Genomic DNA, 21,390 nt, shown 5'->3' on the forward strand with positions numbered 1-21,390 from the left:
GGTTCTTTCTTTCCACCTGCTTGTGTTAGAGTAGCAAATTGTATGGGCTAGATCCTGTTGGAGGTCCCAGGTTTCTTGCAGGCAAGCTACCGGCTGGGCCGGCCATCGGAGTCCATTGCGGCTCCGTTTAACTTGCTTCTGATTACTGGCTCGTGAGCGGGCCAGAGAGGTTGCCCTGCGTTGCCACTGGCTCTCAGGGGCTGCAGCGGGTGGACATTGAGGCTGCGGGTGTGAGGAGCGTGTGTGCGACACACTGGTGTTCCCGTGTAGCTGCAAACGGTCCGGAACGATGGGAGAGCGCGATTGGCGCTGACTAAGACTTGTGGAGGGCTGCGCGGCCGACCGGATGATCTCGGGGCCATTTGCTCACCCGCACCATTGATTTGTCTGGAGGTTTCTCCCTCATGAGTATGGGGCCCTGGGGGCGGCCATTTTTGGGAAAGCTTCTTGGGCAGTGGCCATCTTGGGAATGTCCTCCTGGCGGTGGCCATTTTGTTAGTGGCTATGAGGTGGTGGCCATTTTGTTGAACCTCTGGGGGGAAGTAACATGGTCGCTGGCCATTTTGTTTCCCCCTTTCCTCTGCCACGAGGCTCATTGTGACTGCAGGCTCCTCCACTGGTGAAGCAAGCTCCCTCCAGGCAAGGGGGTGCAGGGGATGGGGAGAACTTCATAACTTCATAACGCTCCTGATGGGTTTTTTAATTCAGTAATTTTATTTAATGGGATTTTAAATAGTGTTTTTTAATTGTCTTTCACTTATGAGTCTACCTCCTCCATGCACATGTATATGTCTTTGTTCTTTATGTATATATGTTTGTCTTTATCTGTATTTTATCTGTTTTGATTGTACGCCGCCCCGAGTCCTTCGGGAGAGGGTTGCGGCTAATCAAATAAAATTATTATTATTATTATTATTATTAAGACCAAGCAGGTAGGCAGAGATAAGGCCTCTTTGCCTTCAGTACGGTCCATAAACTCCCCTCCCCTGTCTGAAGCCGGCTCCACTTTCTCCATCCCCTTCCCCTTCAAGGATCGCTGGATCCCCAAGGGCCAGTTCTATCTCACCCCCACTCTTGGAGGTAGAGGATGAGGAAGGCGATTACCATCCGCCTCAACGCATTACACCTGTTCCTGACCCAGGGCATAGGAATCAGCTGGCACCCAGGCCTGGGCCTAGTCATGACATTGGTGATTTTGAGAACTTGCCTGATAGCATTCAATCTCTTATTCATCGACCCATTGCACATGACGTAGTCCTCCAGGTGTTCTTGTCCCAGGATCCTAAGGCTAGCCTGGTGAAACAGGTCAACCAGGTACAGAGAGAACAGCATGTACCCATAGTTACCTTATCCCAGTTGTTGGGAAAGATGATTTCATGCATAGATCTTGTTCCATGGGCGAGGCTCCATGCTAGAACCCTCCAGTGGTTCTTGCTCCCGTACCAAAGGAGCAAGCGCAGTGCCTCATCTTTCCAGGTTCGAGTATCCCCCCACGTGAGGCTCTCCCTAAGGTGGTGGGTTTCTCCAGCACTAGCCAGAGGGTGTGGTTTCAGGAAGCTGGAGAGACTTACCCTGACCTCAGATGTGAGCTTTTATGGCTGGGGGGCATTGTTGGGGACACAGCTGGCCCAGGATCGGTGGTCCCCTTGGGACCTTACACATAACATAAACTGGATGGAGCTGTGTGTGGCTCATCTGGCCCTTCGACACTTTCAGGCCCTTGTAGAGCAAAGACACGTCCTACTCCTGACGGACAACGTGGCCACAAAGGCGCATGTAAACAAGCAGGGGGAGACTCACTCCAGAACCCTCTGGGTGGAATCTCAGTGCCTGGGCCACTGGGCGGAGAGGCACCTGTTGTCCATCAAAGCAGAGCACATATCCGGAGACGCCAATCGCCACGCGGACTGGCTCAGCAGGGCCACGGTGGACCAGACAGAGTGGCAGCTGGAGCCAGAACTGTTCGAGGAAATCTTCAGGAGATTCGGACGGCCAGTGGTAGACCTCTTCGGAAAATGCCCAGCTCCCCAGGTTTTTCACACAGTTCCCGACTTGGGGAGCGGAGGGGAGCAGTGCCCTACGCAGCAAGTGGCCCCAGGGTCTGCTTTATGCATTCTACCCTCCCACTGATTTCAGGGGTGTTGGGGAAGATAGTGATGGAAGGGGTGGAGGTAATCATAGTTGCCCATACTGGCCACGCAGGCCTTGGTTCGCGGACCTTTTAGGTCTGTCCATTGCCAAACCCTGGAGAATCCCGCAGGAGAAGATATCCCTATGCCAGGGGGTCCTGGTCCATCCGGACCGCCTGGTATCTGAGAGGGAGATCCTGAGAGAGGCTAGTTTCTCCTCACGGGTGATACAAACCATTGTGGCATCCAGACGCCCCGCCACGACCAGGATTTATAACACCACGTGGTCCACTTTTTGTACTTGGTGCCGTAAGGCACATGTGGACCCCAAACATCCCTCGTTCCCGAATATCCTGGATTTCCTTCAGGATGGGCTCGATAGGGGGTTAGCCCATAACACTTCGGAGACAAGTCTCGGCCCTGTTGACTGTCCTGGTCTTGGACGGTCGGGAGAGCCTGAAGAGGTTTCTACGGGGGGCGGCAAATCTTCAGCCCCCAGTAGTTCACAAGTTCCCATCTTGGGATTTGTCCACGGTCCTCCTGCCCCTAGTGGATCCTTCTTCTGAACCACTGAGGACTGTATCCTTATAGTTCCTCAAATTAAAGGTGGTTTTCCTAGACGCCATCATGTTGGCTAGGAGGATTTCAGAGTTAGGTGCCCTTTCTGTCAGGGAAGACCTTTGTATTTTCTAGCCTAATACAGTGGTTCTGAGGCTTGATCCCGCTTTTATGCCCAAGATAAACTCCTACTTTCATAGAGCTCAGGAGTTAATTCTGCCGGACTTCTGTCCTAACCCCTTTCATAGACAGGAGAAATCCTGGCACAAATTGGACGTGCGGAGGGCCCTCCGTATTTACATAAAGAAAATGGCGCCCTACAGAAAAACTGAGGCGTTTGTCTCTTTCCAGCCTTCTGCCATGGGTTCACGGATGTCCTCTTCTACTATTGGATGCTGGTTGCGAGCTTGTATTGCCAGGGCTTATGAGGAGAGGGGCAAGCTGGTGCCTCAGGGGATAACGGCTCATTCAACTAGGAGTGCGGCCACCACGGCCACGTGGAATATTCAGGCTCCGATCGGAGACATTTGTAGAGCTACGAAGTGGGTTTCCCCCTCACCTTTCATTAAGCACTATAGATTGGATGCGTTCGCATCTGCAAGGAGTACATGCACCCTCGGGTACCACGAACCAGTGGGTTCCCGCCCTAGGGACTGCCACTTTGGTATGTCCAATTCCTGGACCCTCCTGCACCATCAGCTGGAGAAGGAACGTTGGCCCTACCTGAACATTCTTCTCAGAGTGGCATAGGACGGTCCAGGTCCCACCCTAATTACTGTTTTTGGTTAGGTCCGGGTCCCCGGGGGCTGCTAATGCTGCGGGCAGGGCCTGTTCTTCTTTCGTTTCTCTAGTTGGAGCTGCGCCTCGTCAGAATTGGATATCAGCAGGGGAAGTTGGAGGCGTGGCTTAAATTCTGACTCAGTCTCTTGGGCAAATAAGGATTGAACAACCCACTCCTGGACCATCCTGTGCCACGCTGAGAAGAACATTCAGGTAGGACCAACGTTCCATCTGCTCACATTTGCATGCTTTCAAACTGCTAGGTGGTCAGGAGCTGAGGCATGGATGGGAGCTCATTGTGTGGTGCTCCAGTTTTGAACCTAGGCTGCTGGCTTTCCAACCAGCAAGCCCAGCGCCTTAACCACTGAGTCACTGCACTGCCCATTATAAAAAAAAATAGAGTAGTTTTAAATTAGAATGCAGTTTGTTAGTCACTTTTTATTGCATTTCCTTTCCTTTCATTGATTGATCATAGGTGTCTTGTATTCTTATGCTATACTTTTTGTCCATAGTGGTTAAATGTTGAGATATTGCTAAAAGAAAAGAAAACTCATGTGATTAAAAACAAAGATTAAAAATGACAAGAATAACAAGCTCTGATTTGGTAGTGAGAATCTGAAGAGCTTCTACAAAAAGCTTAATTTATGGGATTTTTAATAATTTCTTTTTTGAACAGTAATGGTTAACATTCTTATATTGCTAGCTTATGGGTGCATATCATAAAATGAACTGGACAATGATGACAAAAAAAGCACATGGGAGCATTTTAGATAATGTTTGTTTAACTATTTTTTAAAGTTTTAATTATTTTTTGCTATAATTTGGACACTTATCTCTTCCTATATACTGCTGATTTAGAAAGATGTGGGATTACTTTGGTGAGGAGGGAATCTGATCATAGTGCTTAATTTATTGTTCAAAATAATGTAGCATTTTCATTTGCAAACTTTACACAAATCAATAATAATACACCAATAAGAAACAACAATACTATAAAAGATATGAAACAGAATTACTGAAAGCTGTTTAAAATGCCTGGATTTATAGATATTGTATAGTTGATACGTTTTTCTTTATGATGTTTCCTTAAATATTAATTTCATTTTAAAAAAAATAATCGAAAAAAATCACAGCAATATGTTTGATTGTGCAGTTGACACTTTTTAAATCTCCCGATGCTGCTAATTACAGCAAATACATAGTTTTTAATTATTCCCTTGCTCTAAAAGTTCTTCCCTCAAATGTAATAAATTTAATAAATATTTTACTCAGTACAGCAGAACAATATTTTGCTCCTTGAGAATAGTTTTTCTCCCATTTATAATTTTGTGTATCTTACATGCTGTTTTACATATGTTATTGAGTCTTTCACCTTTCCCTAGCATATTGTACAAAAGTATTTTTATGTATTCAAATTTGTTTTAGCCATTCATTTTTCAAAGTTAAGTGAATGCTGTGTTTTATGACTTTTTAAAATTCAAGAGGGGAATAGATTCCTTTCTTGGGAGCTCAACATTGCTTATCTTCTACCAGTGAGAATCCTCAACTGAATGAAGGAACTTCCACGGGTTTTGGGAGCCCTCTTTTATTTTTTAAAAAAGGGTGAAGCAAGATACATTTCTCTCTGCTTGCACATGTCAAGGGAAACATTGTGCATATAATTAAAGGAACTTGCAGTTTTATTGTCTAAACTTCTTTTAATCCAGGAAATGAACGAACAACTGAACCGCCTTGAGTCAGAGAAAGACAATCTTCAATCTAAACTGGATGCAGAAAAGCACATAATGCGAGCCCAGCTGAGAGACATGATGGAGAAACATGACAACGAAATGAGGAAAGCCAGAGAGAAGTATAATGCTGATCATCAGGAGATACAAGAAACGCATGAAACAGAGCTTCAGGGAAAAAATCAGACACTGCTTCAGCTACAGAAAAAAATTGATGAATTAATTTCCAGACATGAAAATAATTTGGAGCAAGCCGTTGATTTGGATCCTATTATTAAGCAAAAGTTGGAACATTTGGAAGGTATAATGGACACCATCCTTAAAACTGCTTGCTTACTACACTGAAGAGTTGATTCTGTTTTTATTAGCATTACAGGGACCTTTTGATAAAGAAAAATTGTGCTGAGAGCCACCTTTGTGGACAGATTTTACACAGGTTTTCAGTGCAGTCGCACTAAAGATAAAGTGTCATTATCTCCTCTCCAGCCTGTGTAGAGTAGATGGTTATATCTCTTTAAACAAATCTTTTAGTTTTTTAATTTCCTAGAGGGCATGATAGTGGAGCAATGATGTCAGAAGCTGACACCACTATAATATTTGGGAGAGTTGGGATTCCTTTAATGATTAATAGTTGTGTTCAGTCTAATAGAGAATTAATATTTACTGATTATTTTAAAAATCAGACTTTTTTGCCATAATCCTACAGTTTACTGACAAATTTAATAGTGTGATCTTGGGGGAGGCCTCTTGGGGCTATCAAAGAGGAGTTTTGGCAGGGCATATAGCTCATGGTGAAATGTTGTCTGGATTCCCAGGAGGAAGGGGCTGCTTTCCGGAGGACAGAGTCAGTAAAGTTTGGTTAGAAGGAAGACAGTTAAATGGCTCCTCCCTAGCTATCCCCAGAATATATCTGTAGTTATGTAAATAGCTTAATCTGGCAAGAGTTTGTCCCTAAGTAAAGAACAATAAAAGAAATATCTAGTATCTCACATTGGACAAGTCTTAGAAAATTCTCTCCTAAGCATATGTCACTGATATGAAAACAATCTAAGTAATATGTTATATTAATAGTTTTGATGTAATTCTGAATAATGATTGAGTTTGCCTGTTTGTTTAAGTGCAAGTAAAACTGAAAACAGAAGAGGCTAGCAAATCAGAAGCTAAATTCCTTAAGATGAAAGCATGGTCCAAATCCAGAATCAGACAACTTGAAGATGAACTTAAACATGTATGTTAAATGTTTACATACAATTTAATTTTATGTGCCCGCTTTAGTGATGTAGATGCCAAAGTTCTGTTTAATGATAAGATATAAAGTAGTGTTTTTCTTGGTTTAAAGTCGCTTCTTCAGAAAATAGCCTGTTTCCCCAAAAATAGGACCTATCCCGAAAATAAGACCTAGCAGATGATTTCATGTGTGCCTAATATAAACCCTACCCCAAAATAAGCTGGCCACCCACCCATTCCGTCTGGTTGCTTGCAGTGCTTGCAGTGCCACTGCTGCAAGGCACCGGAGTTGTGGTGGAGTTATCCCACATGTCCCGCATCAGCTTACCTCAGGGCCTCTGCAGCCATCCATGTCCTGACACCAGCCTCATGGCGTCAGCACCAGCAGCCATGTGCAGCAGGAGCCCACGTGGCCGCCGGCTTACTTCTGTTTGCTCGTGGCCATAATGGAACAGAAGGCTGAGTGATGTTCTGATGCTGCGAGGCAGGTATTGGAGTGTGGATGGCCTGGCTGCGGGGTCCTGAGGTAAGCCGTGCGCATATGGGGCAGCTACATCACCCCCTGCCTCACGGCAGCATCTCTGTTGAATCATGCAGCCTCCAGCCCCGCTGCAAGCAAGCAGAAGATGTAAGTCTCCCATACAGGGGGGGGGGGGTGATAAGACACTCCCTGAAATAAGCCCTGGTACTTATTTTGGGGCCCAAAAGAAAATAAGACCCGGTCTTATTTTTGGGGAAACATGGGTACTATACTTGAAAAATTGATTAGTAAAAATAATAATTTAACTATGGAACTGATAGTATAATTCTGCTGCAATTTAAGGGATATGTTTATATTATGGGATTACACAAATGTATTGGAAACATTACCAGATTTTGCCTCATTTTGTTTTTTTATATATTTACATATTATCAGAAATTGACATTTTTTTCTAGGTTACACCAATGAATAGCAGCATAACTGCCTTACAAGATCAGATTTCTGAATTAAAGAATGAAAAAGAAGAGCTGCAGTCAACATTGCATACATATTTGGAATATAAAACTCAAAATGGTAAATAATGATAAACTTACTGTCATTTTGAAAGGTATCTACCGTAAAATGATGCAAGAAAATAATGTTTATAGTCTCTATTTAATTGTTCATTTTGCTATTTATGAATTGTGAACTATAATAAGTAAAATATATAGATACAATAGACACAGAAATGTTTATTGCAAAAGCAAAAATAACCTTCTTTTTCTGATTGCACATTTGATCCTGCCTTGAACCTCAAAAAAGCATCTGAACTTTTGCAAACTATACTTAGTGAGTAGCTTGACTGCAATGCAAAATAAATAAATAACATTGACATTATATAATTCATGCTATGGCATCTGACAAATGTTACCTGAGGGAGAACAGCATTATATTACACATTCCAACTTTCTCCTTAGCATATAATTTAAAATCAGCATTAAACCTAATTAGAAAGAAAGCAATAGACTTTTTTTAAATACCCAGGGCAGTTAATCATTGATTGTGGGCTAACTGATTCTCTCTCATTCTTCTATTAGTTATAGTTGGTCCTGATGTTCATTAGTTACAGGAAGGGATATATTATATTGCTAAAATATTAATCTAGCAAAATACTCTCAATTTTCCTTTGCTATCTCTGACTAGAGAGATATGGATGATATTTTATGTCATGCTTCCATGTTTCTGTACTTCTAGCTTGAAGTAAGACCAGTGCATAAAGTCTTAGATTCAAAAGCTGTTGACCTTGAAAACCCCTATTTCAAGATGCACTGTCCTTACTGATAGTGTTCTGAAGCCATAGCAACTGTTCTGGAAATAATTTGAGCTTGAAGCAGGGTTTTATAACACTTCCAGAATGGTTATAACAATATAGACCCATTCTTAATGGTGTTGGAATAGTTGTTTTTGACTCAAAAGGAGACTTGTTACCTGAACAAGTTTTGAATGTAAATGTTTTATATACCAAAACCTTGAACTTACATTTTCTTGCCTAAACATATTACAAAAACATGTGGATTTATAGTATACTTATGATGGAAACAATTTCCATTACAGAAGAACTTTTGGCTAAACTGGAAATTTATGAAGAACAGCAGCGAAAACTTCAGGCGGATCTTGAACAAGTTACAAAGAGGGCAGCTTCACAGGTCTGCCATGTTGGGAATATCTTTAATATAAGTATTAATTACTAGTTAATTAATATATTGAATGTCTTTATAAGTGGTTAAATAACAAGAAAGAGATGGAAAGCGCTTTAAATTTGCCATAATGATGGGAATATTTTGTGATAAATTGTGAATCATTATGCTGCCTGTAGACATAATATTCTATACCATTCTACAAATATTTAAACTATGATTCTCAAAAGTGGGCTAGAGTGGTTTCAAAAAACATGTTTAAAGAAAAAAAATCTTTCTTGAACTTTTATCTGCTTTTCTTTTGATCTTTCTCTGGCTGAACAAACTTGTTTCTAAAATCTGCCAGTTCCCCAAAGAAAGGAGTTTTGTAATAAAACAGCAAAGCTTTAACAATGGGGAACCAAACAAAGATACAAAAAGGAAATAAAAAAGATCTCTCTATCCAAGGATCGGGAGGACAAATGTATAATGTTTCAGGATAAAATATTATCTTCGTCCTAAAATAGATACACTTAGGTTTGGATATATATTGTATTGCTGTTTATGGAATATTGTGCAACTTCCTAAGGATTTTGTTGAACTGCAAAAAAGCATATCCATAGAGTTATAGGGTCAGGATTAGTTCTACTATAAGGGAAAGTTACCATACTTTGGGGGGAATTTTATACTTTAGAGAATAGAGGTGAAGCACGAAAGCATTATAAATGTTTATACGGTTTTGCATGTTGGAAAAACTGGATTGCAGAAAAAAAAATTCTGTGTCACAAAACTAGAATTCAGAAGTACTGAATGAAGCTAAACAGTAAGAGATTCAAAATATTTAAAAAGAATTTTACTCTGTATTTGTCCAATAAAATAATCAACCATGACACTATCTCTAAAAAAGATACATTTCTATAGAATATGAATAATAATGGCAGCTAGTTATTGCAATAATATAGTATTGTGATGTTTCCCAATGCCACTTACTTGGGAACAAAGCTGGAAAGGTACTTCTTGCACTCAAGTTCTGCTTATATACTTAACACTGGCTTCGAATTGGTCAGTGTAAGAACAAAATACCCCTAAGTTTTACTCTGGCCCAGTGTGATGCTTCTTACAAGTTATTGTTTGCCAAATTATTCTGTTTATCAGTTTTATTGAACTGATTAATTATTCTCATGCCCTAACTTAATTTGGTTCAGGCTAGTGAATCAGGCAGTGCGGATGAATTGCAGAGTCCGCTTTTGGAATGGCAAGAAGCTGCATCTGAATCTGAGGATATGCACCCTGAAATCAGAGAGGAAAAAACTGCTATTGCTCTAAGAATGGCACAGATTGAGGAAGAGAGAGAAGGTGAGTTAATCTGCTTGAAATGTTACTACATCACTTGGATGGATTGTCAAATATGTCATTTGACAATGAGCTACCAAGCTCATTGACAGTTTTAGTCAATGTACTGTATATGTATAAAATATATACATGCATATATGTTTGACTTGCTGTGGCAATCTAGTGAAAATCATTTAATGAGACATTTAGCAGCATCTGTCTATCTGCCTGTGCCTAGTTTACTTTGCAGTCTGATTTAAAGAGTTACAGTTACCTGTAATTACTGCATATGCCGTAGCTAAAAACTAAGTGAAGCAGAGTACAAAGAACAAAACTATTTGGTTTATTTGCACCAATATAATATATATATATAATCCTAAATATTGCACAAATTGAAAATATTTAAGTACTAAGAATTTTTGTAGTGGCTTTTTGGAACAGCTAAGCCCATAAAAAGTCCTTTGCATCTCACTTGTGCATTGTGCAGACAAAGTATAATAAACACTAAAATAACTATAGTTTTAATCGAATACTATGTTCTTGTGGTGCTAGGAACACAAAAAGAAATTTTCTTTAAAACTTCTTTTTTTTAATGTGATTTGAAATTTGCATAAATGGATTAAATATTAAAATTGTTTAAGATATCATTGAAAGTATTATGTGGGCAGCTGATTTATCAATCATAGGTCCTCAGAATTTACATAATTTAATTCTGTAGGAGTTTTGCCTTGCTTGCATATATTTATTAAAATTAAAATTTGTATTTTTTAAATAAAAACTCATTATATGTTAATTCAGCAAATTAACTCAAATGTTTTATATTAGTTGATCAACATGGCATGTTACTTTGCTCTAGGTTAGTTTTTAAAATGTTAATTAATATTTAAAGACAATCCACAGTATTAATGTAAACAAAATGCTTATTACCCACACGTTGAACACTTTTTCTTAGTGTTAACTAGCAGAGCTTTGGAATACTTTGATTTCAATTTCCAAAAATGCTTCAGAATGCATAGTCATCACTCTTTTATACCAAATGTTATATATAAATATGACATTTGTCTGCATCTCTTTAAAGTCTGTGAAGGGCAATCATGAAACACCAGCTACTATAAAGAGCAACAGACAAATACGGTGTTCGTTTGACTATCTGCTATAAAGCTCTATAGAATCAAACCTGAAGTGTTGTACAGCCCCTAAATTCCATTAAATAAATAAATCCCATGCTTGTTTTCTTTCCCATTAAATGGAATTGAAATCTGCATTCTGCCAATAGGCAAAGGACATAGATAAAAATAAATCCTCAGATGGATACAATATTTCATAGGGTAGCAAATTACATGCCATATATTCAATGTGTTAGACAAAATGTGCTTGTATGCCAGATCTTTGGCCATAACAGTTTAAAGGCAGATGAAAGGCAACATTTTAAAGTTCTGTTTATATTGCATTAATATGATCAGTTATTTATCTTCCTATGTGTTTGGCTTGTAATTAATTTTGCATTTTCTATTGGGTTAAGCATGACTTTTCTGTTTTGTTCCCAACCGTCATCTCAATGTGGTTAAACCCGATGAGCGCTTGGTGTCCCTTTCCCCTCCACTCCTAACCTCCACTGCGATTTGGTCAGCCACTGAGAACATAGTTTCCCATCAGTTTTGTGCATGCAGGATTCTGCAGCCACAGCAGCCTATAACATACTGTTGGTAGTTTTCCTCTGTAGTGTATTTTGCGGAAAATTTTCAATAGTGTGCTATACCAGCTGTTTGTGGTGCTATTTTTTTTAATTAGCATAAGTTACAAAAGCTGTTTATTTTAACATACTTTCTTTCCCTTTGCAATGCCTATGCCTCATTTATGTTAACATAATCATCTCACTTTTTTGTGCTAATAGTTGGCTCCATATTTATCTGAGAAGCCATAATTTATAATAAATCATAGTTCAATATCAAAGAATGCCATTAAACTCTTTTAAACCATATTCACGTTTTTAAACTATGTTGAATCTCCAGTTTATTTTTGATTTTGTACTGTAGTCCTTAATTTTTATCTTATCCAAAGTTTGTAACAGCATGGCACCATTAGATGTGAATTATGATGTTCAGCTTTTTATCTATAACTCACTTAAATACGTTTTCCATCTGAAAATTGGAAAGATGAAAATATTCATAAATTGGAAAAGTACATTGTTTCTAAATTCTACAATTTAGGTAGTAATCCCACTCAATTTCTCTATAGCTATTCTATTCTAATTATTATATTAGATATTGCATGAAGTGTTTGTTGGTACAGAATCACTGAAGTAAACAAATGCTATGTTGTTATAGGATTGGATCCAAAGTTGCATATGGTAAGAGTATTTGTAAACTGGATGATTATATAAACAGATGTAAGATTATTTTAGCTAATTCTCCATCTTGCTGTATACATTCCGAAACCTTTGTTTAGATTATTGGAAAACCTCCCAGGAGAATCTATGTGACTCAGTCTACTCCACCAGTAGGAAGAGATAATAATACATAATATCTATTATTTGTTAGCTGGTGCTCCCTGTGGAAAGAACCACCAGATGGAACCAGAGTAGTACATATCAGTGGATACAGCCATAGCTTTATGCATTAGCGTACATATTAGCATGATATTAATGCACAGTTGACTGACATATCAGTGATCATAAGAGTTCAGTTAACGTTTGAAGAGGACAAAAATACTTCCATTTCTTTGAAATTATATGTGTTGCTGCCTACTCCATAACCTTTGGTGGTATTAAAAAAATCAAGATAGTGGCCACAACTATAATAATAATAATAATAAATTTGAATTTATTAGCCGCTCCCTTTCCAGACAGGACTCGGGGCGGCGTACAATGGAGCATATAGAACATAAAACATGTGTACAAACACATAAACATACATATATACAAAGACACACATGCACGGAGGAGGTAACAAATTACATCACATTTAGACAGTTAAAAATCACCATTAAAATACCCCCAATTGTAAGAAACCCAATGTAAAATTAAAATTTAAAAAGACAGTCAGGAGGAGTAAGAAAAATTACGGTTGAGCCAGGCCAGATAATTGAAAGAGGTGGGTCTTCAGCTGTACACGGAAGGAGCAGAGATCGGAAGTAATACTGATGTCACGGGGGAGGTCATTCCACAGGGCTGGGCCCATCACAGAGAAGGCTCTGCTCCTGGGTGTCGCCCCCCGACACTGTTTGGCGGACGGCACCCGGAGAAGTCCCTTTCTGTGTGAGCGAATTGGTCGTAGGGATGTGTGGGGCAGGATGCGATCCTGCATGTAACTAGGTCCTGTGCCATGAAGCGCTTTAAAGATCATAATCAAAACCTTGAAACGCACTCGGTAGACCACAGGAAGCCAGTGCAGCTCGCGCAGGAGAGGTGTTACAGGGGAGTATCTAGTCCTCCCCATAATCACCCGCGCGGCCGCGTTCTGGACCAACTGTAGTCTCCGAGTGCATCTCAAGGGAAGCCCCATGTAGAGAGCATTGCAGTAGTCCAGGCGAGACGTCACAGGCGCATGGGTGACTGTGCGTAGGGCATCCCGGTCCAATAAGGGGCGCAATTGGCGCATCAGGCGAACCTGATGGAACGCCCCCCTTGCCACGGCTGTTACATGGTCATCCATGGACAGCCGGGCATCTAGGAGGACGCCCAAATTGCGCACCTGTTCCATGGGGGCTAGTTGCACGCCCCCGATGGCCAGAGATGGAAGCAACTGGTTGAACCGGGAGGCCGGAAGCCACAGCCACTCCGTCTTGGAAGGGTTGAGTTTTAGTCGGTTGTGATTTAAGCACTTGTTTACATGCATTGGGATATATGAAAAATAAAACTTTCATCATGTCGTTATGCCCTGGGAGAGCAAGGGCTACAGCAATAAAGAGAGAGAAAATATCACTATGTGAATTGACTTACCTTTAAATTTCTGTGGCTTACAGAACTGAGTATTACCTATTACATTCTAATACATTTATTATTTTTCCTTTTTTGTTTTCGTTTTATTAGTGTGCCTGATTTTATCATAGAATTATAGAATGGTAGGGTTGGAAGTGTCTTACAGGTCTTGGTCCAAGCCAAGGGCAAGAATCCTTATACCATCCCAGAAAACTGACTGTCCAGTCTCCCTTGCAAACTTCTAGCAATGAAAGACCTGCATAAGCTGCTTTATTGCTTCACAATTCTCATTGGGAAATTCCTCCTTATTTTGAATTTGGATATCTCTGTGGTATTTCCTGGAGATCTCTAAGATTACAATCAATGATTCCGGGATCACATCTGCCACTCTTATTTAAGCATCCTAAAATATAACCCATGCAGTTCCACAGACTTGAAGTAATTCAAAGCAGCTAGGTATTTTCTTACCCAACTCCTTACTTATTTTGATCCACTCTCCCAACCCCAGGTATCTTCTTTTTCAGTTCATTCTGAAGTTTATGCTTCCTGAACTGTCGGAGAGCTCTTTATGCAACCATTCTAATTTCTTCCACTTCCATTTCCTCATTATATCTAGAGCAGTGTCATTCTCTTCCCCCCATAATTTTTGTCCAGATGCTTTCAGTGTGATTTGGTATCATGAATTTCCATGGACGTAATCATTTTTATGAGCCCTTTTCTAGGATTTGTTTGGAACAAATTATATTGTTTAAGTACTAGACACAGCACAGATCCCTGAGCTCTTGTGTATTCTGTTTGTAGAAATGGAAAATATCAGGTTCATTTCCTCACCTGGAATTTTTTAGGATAGGTGCCTGCTGCTGCTTCCATCAACAGAATAGGGAAGGTATAGTTCCTTTCCTTTCCTACAGCCAACGGTCCACTTTTAAAATATTTTCTAGAGAACATGTGACTTTTCTTCAGTAGATTAGGAAAGTCTTTGGGACTGCAGAAGTGAGGAGGGATAAGAAAGGGCTGCCATGCATAGGACTTCCTCTTGTGTAGTGTTGGATTTTTATCCATAAAATAATCTGTGAAGAAATGCAGAATCTTTTATTACATTATAAAAGAATCACTGACTCTCAATTTTCCAGACTTCATGATATTTATGAAGTCTATAAACTTGAATTTTTGTCTCTGTTACATATTTTTATTATTTAAAATGATAGCAGCTGTTCATTTTTAGAAAAATTGAATCATACTTTGAGCAAAGTATGGAGCCAACTTTATCTTAATTCTTGCTGATCTTTGTCTGCTTTATATTAAAATTTCAAATGTTTGTTCTTTGCTAATCACACAAAACAGATGGGAATGTGCTTAAAGAATTACTTTTTGACAAGGAATGCATTTGTTTAAATTACTGTATTTAGAAATTATTGTGTGTTCTTGACAAATTATTCTATTATTTTAACACTCAATGTTATGGCTTGATGCCAGTTTGCAGTGTGTGATACAGTCTTGTGACTTCCTCATATTACTTGAAACAAGAGCTCTTTTTGGTAGTAAAAAACTAAGCACAAGTTGTTTAGTTTTGTGAAATTATATGCGCAGATTAGTAATCTGTGATTACACATTTGTCACATATATAATCTGTATGGCTGATTTAATTTAAACTTAACTTGAATATGAAAGTGGCTGCCCTTTTTGCCAGTATTCATATACAATGTTTTTTTAAAATCTAAAAATTATGCCCATGAGATCAATACCCTCTGTGGCTTCTTTGGAAATAATGAAAAGCTGATTATGTATTGGTGTTCTGTAGTGGGGGAAATCACAAGGAGAATGAAGTTGTAGAGTGCATCTGTAACTTCATAAATCTCTCTCTGTGTCAGTAATCCCTTTGAATGTAGATAGTTTTTTTTTGGTCTGATAATGTGATTGCTTTCCTGTGGCACAAAACTGATTGAGGATGACTGGTTCTTTCCTGGCTGCTCTGATCCAGCCATAGTCTCAGGGCAACAGGAGCTGGAGGAGGAATTGGCCACAGGCCAGGGGATGCCATTGGAGAGAAAGAAGACTACTCAGTCCAGCAGGAAACTCCAGGTAAGTTGACAATATATGGCTATCTTAATAGGTACTACATTTTTAGTGGATGCACTCTGGTGGTATATGTGTTGCATTAACATGTGCAGTGAGACACTGAAGGAAATTAATTTAATTTCAGTGCTTTTGAAATGCACGATTGCCTTATTAATTTATGGAAGGATTCATTTGAAGTGGGTATTATATAGTAAGATGTGGGTTTTTATGCACATTAATTTTAGTGTGTGTATATTTTTCTTGCATTCAGGAAGATTACGGCTTTGATGGAAAACAGTGTTACGAAGAGTTGAACATCACTTTGGATAGCACTGATTCAACCGAAGGAGAGAACATGGGAGGTTGGTGGCCAGAGTACACTTCTCCTAGTACAGGTGTGGCAAACACTAGACAGTTTATTAAAGCATGCACAATGTCTGTCCGTCTTTTTCTTTTTCAAATTCAACCAACAAACCATATTATGTTGTTTGTATCTATGTTGAATTTTTTTTGGTTTGCCTTTTTGTTTCATTTTGAAGCATGTGCGTGCTGGATGAACTGTCTAGTTTTGGTTCAGAACTAGAATTCAGTGGTTGGTTGAAACATGGATACACCTTTGTGAGTAAAGATTATTGACATTCATGGTAAGAAGGATTTGTTTTTTAAAAAAATTCTAGTTGTGTAGTGCCTTCACAAGTTACTGTTTTCAGTTCCAGGGATAGATGTCCCATTTTAGATAGAAAAGGCTGAAGTTGCATGCAGAGACATTATTTTATAAACTGTGATTTAGGTTATTGAAATGAAGCATCTTATTTGTTTTGTCTGGCTCCCCTAAAATTCCGTTAATTGCTAACACATTTCACCTAATAAATTTTCTTTTATAGTGCTAAAATTACAAATTCTGAAGAGAATATGTCTTTTCAAATATTTTTTAAACTGTTTTATAATGAAATAGACATAACAATAAATAAAACTTAAAATAGTTCTTATTAGCAATATTTGTGTGAAATATTGAACAATAAATTGAGAGTGCAGCACTTCATCAGTTACATTAATTCGTTGAAGCTTTTCTAATTTAAGAAGGCTTCAGAGGTTAATCATGAAACAGACCTTTAAAATGATTTTAATATAAGTACTTACAGAAAGGCATCATTCTCCCATTATTCTCCCATTAAATATGCATGATACTTTTATTGAATAGTTTGTGTATTTGGGTAACAACAATAATAAGGAACTATTGTTTGAATTACAAAGGTTTACGGACTGTGGTGGAAGAGTTAGAATTGGAAAGAAATAATTTGCAAGAACAGATTCTCTTTTTGGAGGAAAGATGTGGAGACCTGGAAGACAAATTGCAGCTCCAAGGTAGAATGGAAGCTCTGCAGGTATGTGTTAGAATTCAGGTGCCACATTCTACCATAGTTTCACTGATTTTTAAGCAGTTTGCCGTAACCCGAATTCTGTGCTAAAACTGAACTGGACTAAAATAAATTTGCTTGCTTGAACACGATGCAAAAAGATAAGATGGAGACAGGATAATAATTTAATTCCATTCCTTGCAAGCTTTTTCTTAGGTAAGCAATACATATCCTCATCACCGTAAATGTGTATGTGAACTACAAGCAGACAAAATATTTGTGGCTGATCTTTTTTAATAGGCTTTGTTCAGGTAGGCCTCGGATTATGATCACTTGTTCAATGATCATTTCAAAGTTATAACAGCACTGAATGAGGGGGACTGGTAATGTAAGTCCCCCTGGTCATGTAATTTGCAGCTATTGTAGTGTCCCCTGGTCATGTAATCACCATTTATGACAGTCAGTGGGAAAGCCGACAAAGGTCCACAAGTCACTCCTGCTCTCATTTTTTCTCCATAGCGCTGCTTGGAGAGTACAAGGATTGGGTTAACACAGCCTGTTTGCCCATGGACTGAGTAGATTTTTTCCCCTCTGGCCACGCCTCCTTTGCCTCTTCTGGCTCAGTTTTAAAAACTCAGTCCGCCCGATAGGACGAGTTTGGGGAACACTCAGCATTGAGCAAATAGGCTGGGTTCTCCAATAGTAATTTTATGTGATATTTAGCTGTTATTAGGATTTTTCCCCAGGTTTTATTATTTTGATTTTTTATTTTCCCTTTTTTCTATTTTTTATCAAGAGGATTTACCTAACTAAGGCTGAGGCAGCGATCGGTTCCACAGCTGCTTAGTCGCAGCTGGGGGAACAAGCGAGGCCGCTTGTCCGGCGTCTGCTGGCAAGCGCAGGGAAGGACGGCAATCCCCGTGCTTCCCTGGTCGCTTTGGAGGAGAGGCTTTTAAAAAAGCCCTTGCTTCTCCAAACGGCGTCTTTTGCCGATCGGGAGAGCGGCGGCCATTTTGAAAAGCGCTGCTTTGGCGCGCTTTTCGGCTGCAGCCAATGAGAAGCGCCTGGCCCTTAAGTGAGGCTTTTGGCGCGCAGAAGAACCGGCGGCCATTTTTTTTGAGTCCTTTTTGCCTCCGGAAAGCAGCAGCAAGCAGCAGAGCCTCTCCGCCTCTACAGACAGCCGCAGAGGATTGCGAGGGCTTGTCTGGGTCTCCAGCAAGCCTGAAGTTCCCCAGCCACCCAAGGGGAAGCGGCAAGGAGTGTCCTGGTGCCTGATCCAGCCTCCCATCTGAGTCTGCAGACGCTTCTGGAGCCGTCGGGCCAGCGTCCACTGCCCTTCCCTCAGCAGCGACCTCTTCGACTCAAGATCAACCAAGGATGGCTGATGAAGGTTTGGAGCGAAGGGAGGAGCTGGCAGGGCCATCTGCAAAGCGCAGTAGGCCAGATCCCTCAGGCCAGGGGAGAAAGGGAAACAAGGGCGCTGGGGGGAAAGCTTCCCACTCTGCAGCTGGGAGTAAGGCCCCCAAAATTCAAGGGGACAAGGGGCAGGACTCCCTGAAGGATAAGTCTGTTAGGCCCCAGGTTCCCTCTGCACCCTTACCAAGTGAGGCTGGGCCAGTTCCTTCCCCACCCATCCAGAGGGAGATAGAGCAGGGGGAGGAGATGGGGGATAGATCCCCATCCTTCTGTGATAGGGATTCCATGTCAGGATCCCCTGCAGCCTCTCTGGGTTACCCAGGTTCTCCTAGCTCTTCAGTCAGGGAGGATCTCCCCTCCTTTCAATATTGTTTTCATGCAGAGGATCACTCCTGCTCTCATTTTTTCACTGCAGTACCCACCCATTCACACGCCATGATATCTGCCCACAGCTCCTGCTTGTGATACTTTCCCACCACAGTTCTCACTCCCAGTTTTACCTGCTGGCCTGCTTGCCTGATACTCCTTCATCTTCCCATATCACAGTAATATGAGGTCCACACTTAATGATCCACACAGTCCTAGAGATACGATGACAAAGGGACTGTTGGGAGTGCCATCACTAAGCAGAGGAGTTACATAATGTACTTTACCATTGCGTCACTTAGCAACAGAAAATTGGTTCCAATTGCAGATCTAACCCAAGGGCTATAAGATAGACATGCATTTAGTATGCATTGATTTGGGTTGGGTGAAAATGAGCAAGTCTTGAGTCATTGAGTCATTTCCAGATACTCTCTTTAGCAAAAACATATTCTACTTTCAGTGAGAGCCTGTTTTCCCTAACAGTACTTCAGTTCTAGAATTCATAACTACATACTTCCATCTTTTGGGTATAGGATAGACTTTCCTTATTCACTTGGCATCTGAGAGAAAAAAAAACTTCCCTTATTTATTGTTTTATTTTAATTGTCATATTCTGTTTTTATCATGTAATATTGATGTATTAATATTATCTATTACTAAATAGATTTACTTATATTTTGCTTCAGGTGTGCTGAGATGTACTACCTCAGACTCCTCTGAATAAAAACTAGTGAAATATTTTAAATGGCATCAAATACAAACTTCAGTATAGACAAGGAAATAGTCACACGATATACAAGGATGGACATAGATTTATTTGCAATAAAAACAACAGCATTCCATCTGAAAAAAAAAGAATATGCAAGCTCAAACTTGTTTTTAGATCTTCAATTGCAAATTAGAAATAATTAGTTATATTAGATTTTCTGTCTTTTATTCTTCTTCACTGGCTAATTTTATAAGTGCACAGATTTCATGTCATTCAAATAAAGTCTTCCTAGACACTGGTTGGGCTGTAATATCATATAATTACAGCTTGTACAAAGTTTGGGGGATATGTATGTATGTGGATAGATAGATATAGATGTATATGGAATAGATGCAGAGAAATGAAGAAGCAGTACTTTATAATAAAATAATCTTTGTGCTGATAGGATCTGTAAAACTAAATCTGAAATATTTGTTGATTGTCTATTTAATTTGCATAAAACATCTGTGAAGCATACTTGTCTTTCTAAGCTTCATGTGAACAGATAAAATATTGTGCGTGTTACTAATAATTCTGTTAACATACTAAGTGCGCATGTGCAATACAAGACAGATTTCTCAAACAAACATCAATGCATATTTGGATTGTAACAAAACATTTCAATACAGGTGACATTTGATGTAGAGGAAGAAGGGCAGCTATTGAGGGCTGTACAGGTGTGTCATGCCCATTGTTAAGTTATATCTTATTTTAGAAGTGATATTTTATATGTTGTCTAATATATCCACTTTTTTATGGATTTTGGATTTATGTGATCCTTTTTCAGTTTATTGCTGATGTTTGTGTGCAGTTTAACTTTGTGCAGTAGTGCTGTGAAGTTGGATAGACTAACCAATTGGATAGCATACCCAGTTCTGTATGTCAGTGGAGCTTGCTTTGGTTTTAATTCCATAAATATTTCCTTGCTTATTTTTTGAAAAACACATATAAAAATCAGTGCAAGTAAAAGAAATGTATTCTGAACTAACAATATTTAAAGATAAAGCCTTGTGAGTATAATATAAATTTCAGAACTTTTTAAAATAAGGTTTGATTTTTATGATTCCTAATTTGAAGCAAGCTGCTCCTTCACTGCATACACGAGCATGGTGTGTTTTATATGAATTCATCAGGGTCTCTTCAGTTTGATAGTCTCATAGTAAAATTACTTGGCGAACCCTTGCAAAAGAAGTTTTGAATATACTAAAGTAATATAAGTATTTCTTTGGAAGTAGTTCATTAGCTACAATTATAGAATTTTAACTTGTGTTAATTTAAAATGAATTATGGTGTTAAATTCAGTGCAATTGATAGTCATGCAGATCATTTTTTGCAGAATGAAAACGATCGTTTGCGGTCCCAACTTGCACAGCTTCGCAACCAGCAAACACGTGATACAGAAAAGCACCAACTTGTTCTTTCTAACTTGAATGAGCAACTTAAAGGGTAAAATAAAACATTGCACAATTTGATTTCTGTCTACCTATTAGACTTTTTGCATTTTTCTATCTGCATATAATAATTAAGAAAAAACAAACTCTCTTATCTCAGGTTATTGCTATAGATTGGATTTGGATTGGATTGGATGTATTGGATTTATATGCCGCCCTTCTCCCAAAGGACTCAGGGCGGCGTA

At 39.4% G+C, this 21,390-nt stretch overlaps 1 protein-coding gene across 7 annotated transcripts in view; it reads left to right on the top strand.

Moving 5' to 3' along the window:
• LOC309383476 (uncharacterized protein) overlaps positions 1-21,390 on the top strand; it is a 55,402-nt gene that overhangs the window by 11,223 nt on the left and 22,789 nt on the right. For 4 of the 7 annotated variants that reach the window (XM_081936081.1, XM_081936082.1, XM_081936083.1 and 1 more), the window contains exons 10-18: positions 5,174-5,495; positions 6,313-6,422; positions 7,358-7,475; positions 8,496-8,587; positions 9,763-9,914; positions 15,746-15,890; positions 16,138-16,261; positions 17,121-17,251; positions 21,091-21,200. In XM_081936081.1, coding sequence (XP_081792207.1) covers positions 5,174-5,495; positions 6,313-6,422; positions 7,358-7,475; positions 8,496-8,587; positions 9,763-9,914; positions 15,746-15,890; positions 16,138-16,261; positions 17,121-17,251; positions 21,091-21,200 — 1,304 coding nt within the window. The remainder of the gene's footprint in view (positions 1-5,173; positions 5,496-6,312; positions 6,423-7,357; positions 7,476-8,495; positions 8,588-9,762; positions 9,915-15,745; positions 15,891-16,137; positions 16,262-17,120; positions 17,252-21,090; positions 21,201-21,390) is intronic. The other 3 variants (XM_081936084.1, XM_081936085.1, XM_081936086.1) reach the window with 3 other exon arrangements.

Source organism: Natrix helvetica (assembly GCF_964273705.1).
Source record: "Natrix helvetica genome assembly, chromosome: 1".
NCBI lineage: Eukaryota > Metazoa > Chordata > Lepidosauria > Squamata > Natricidae > Natrix > Natrix helvetica.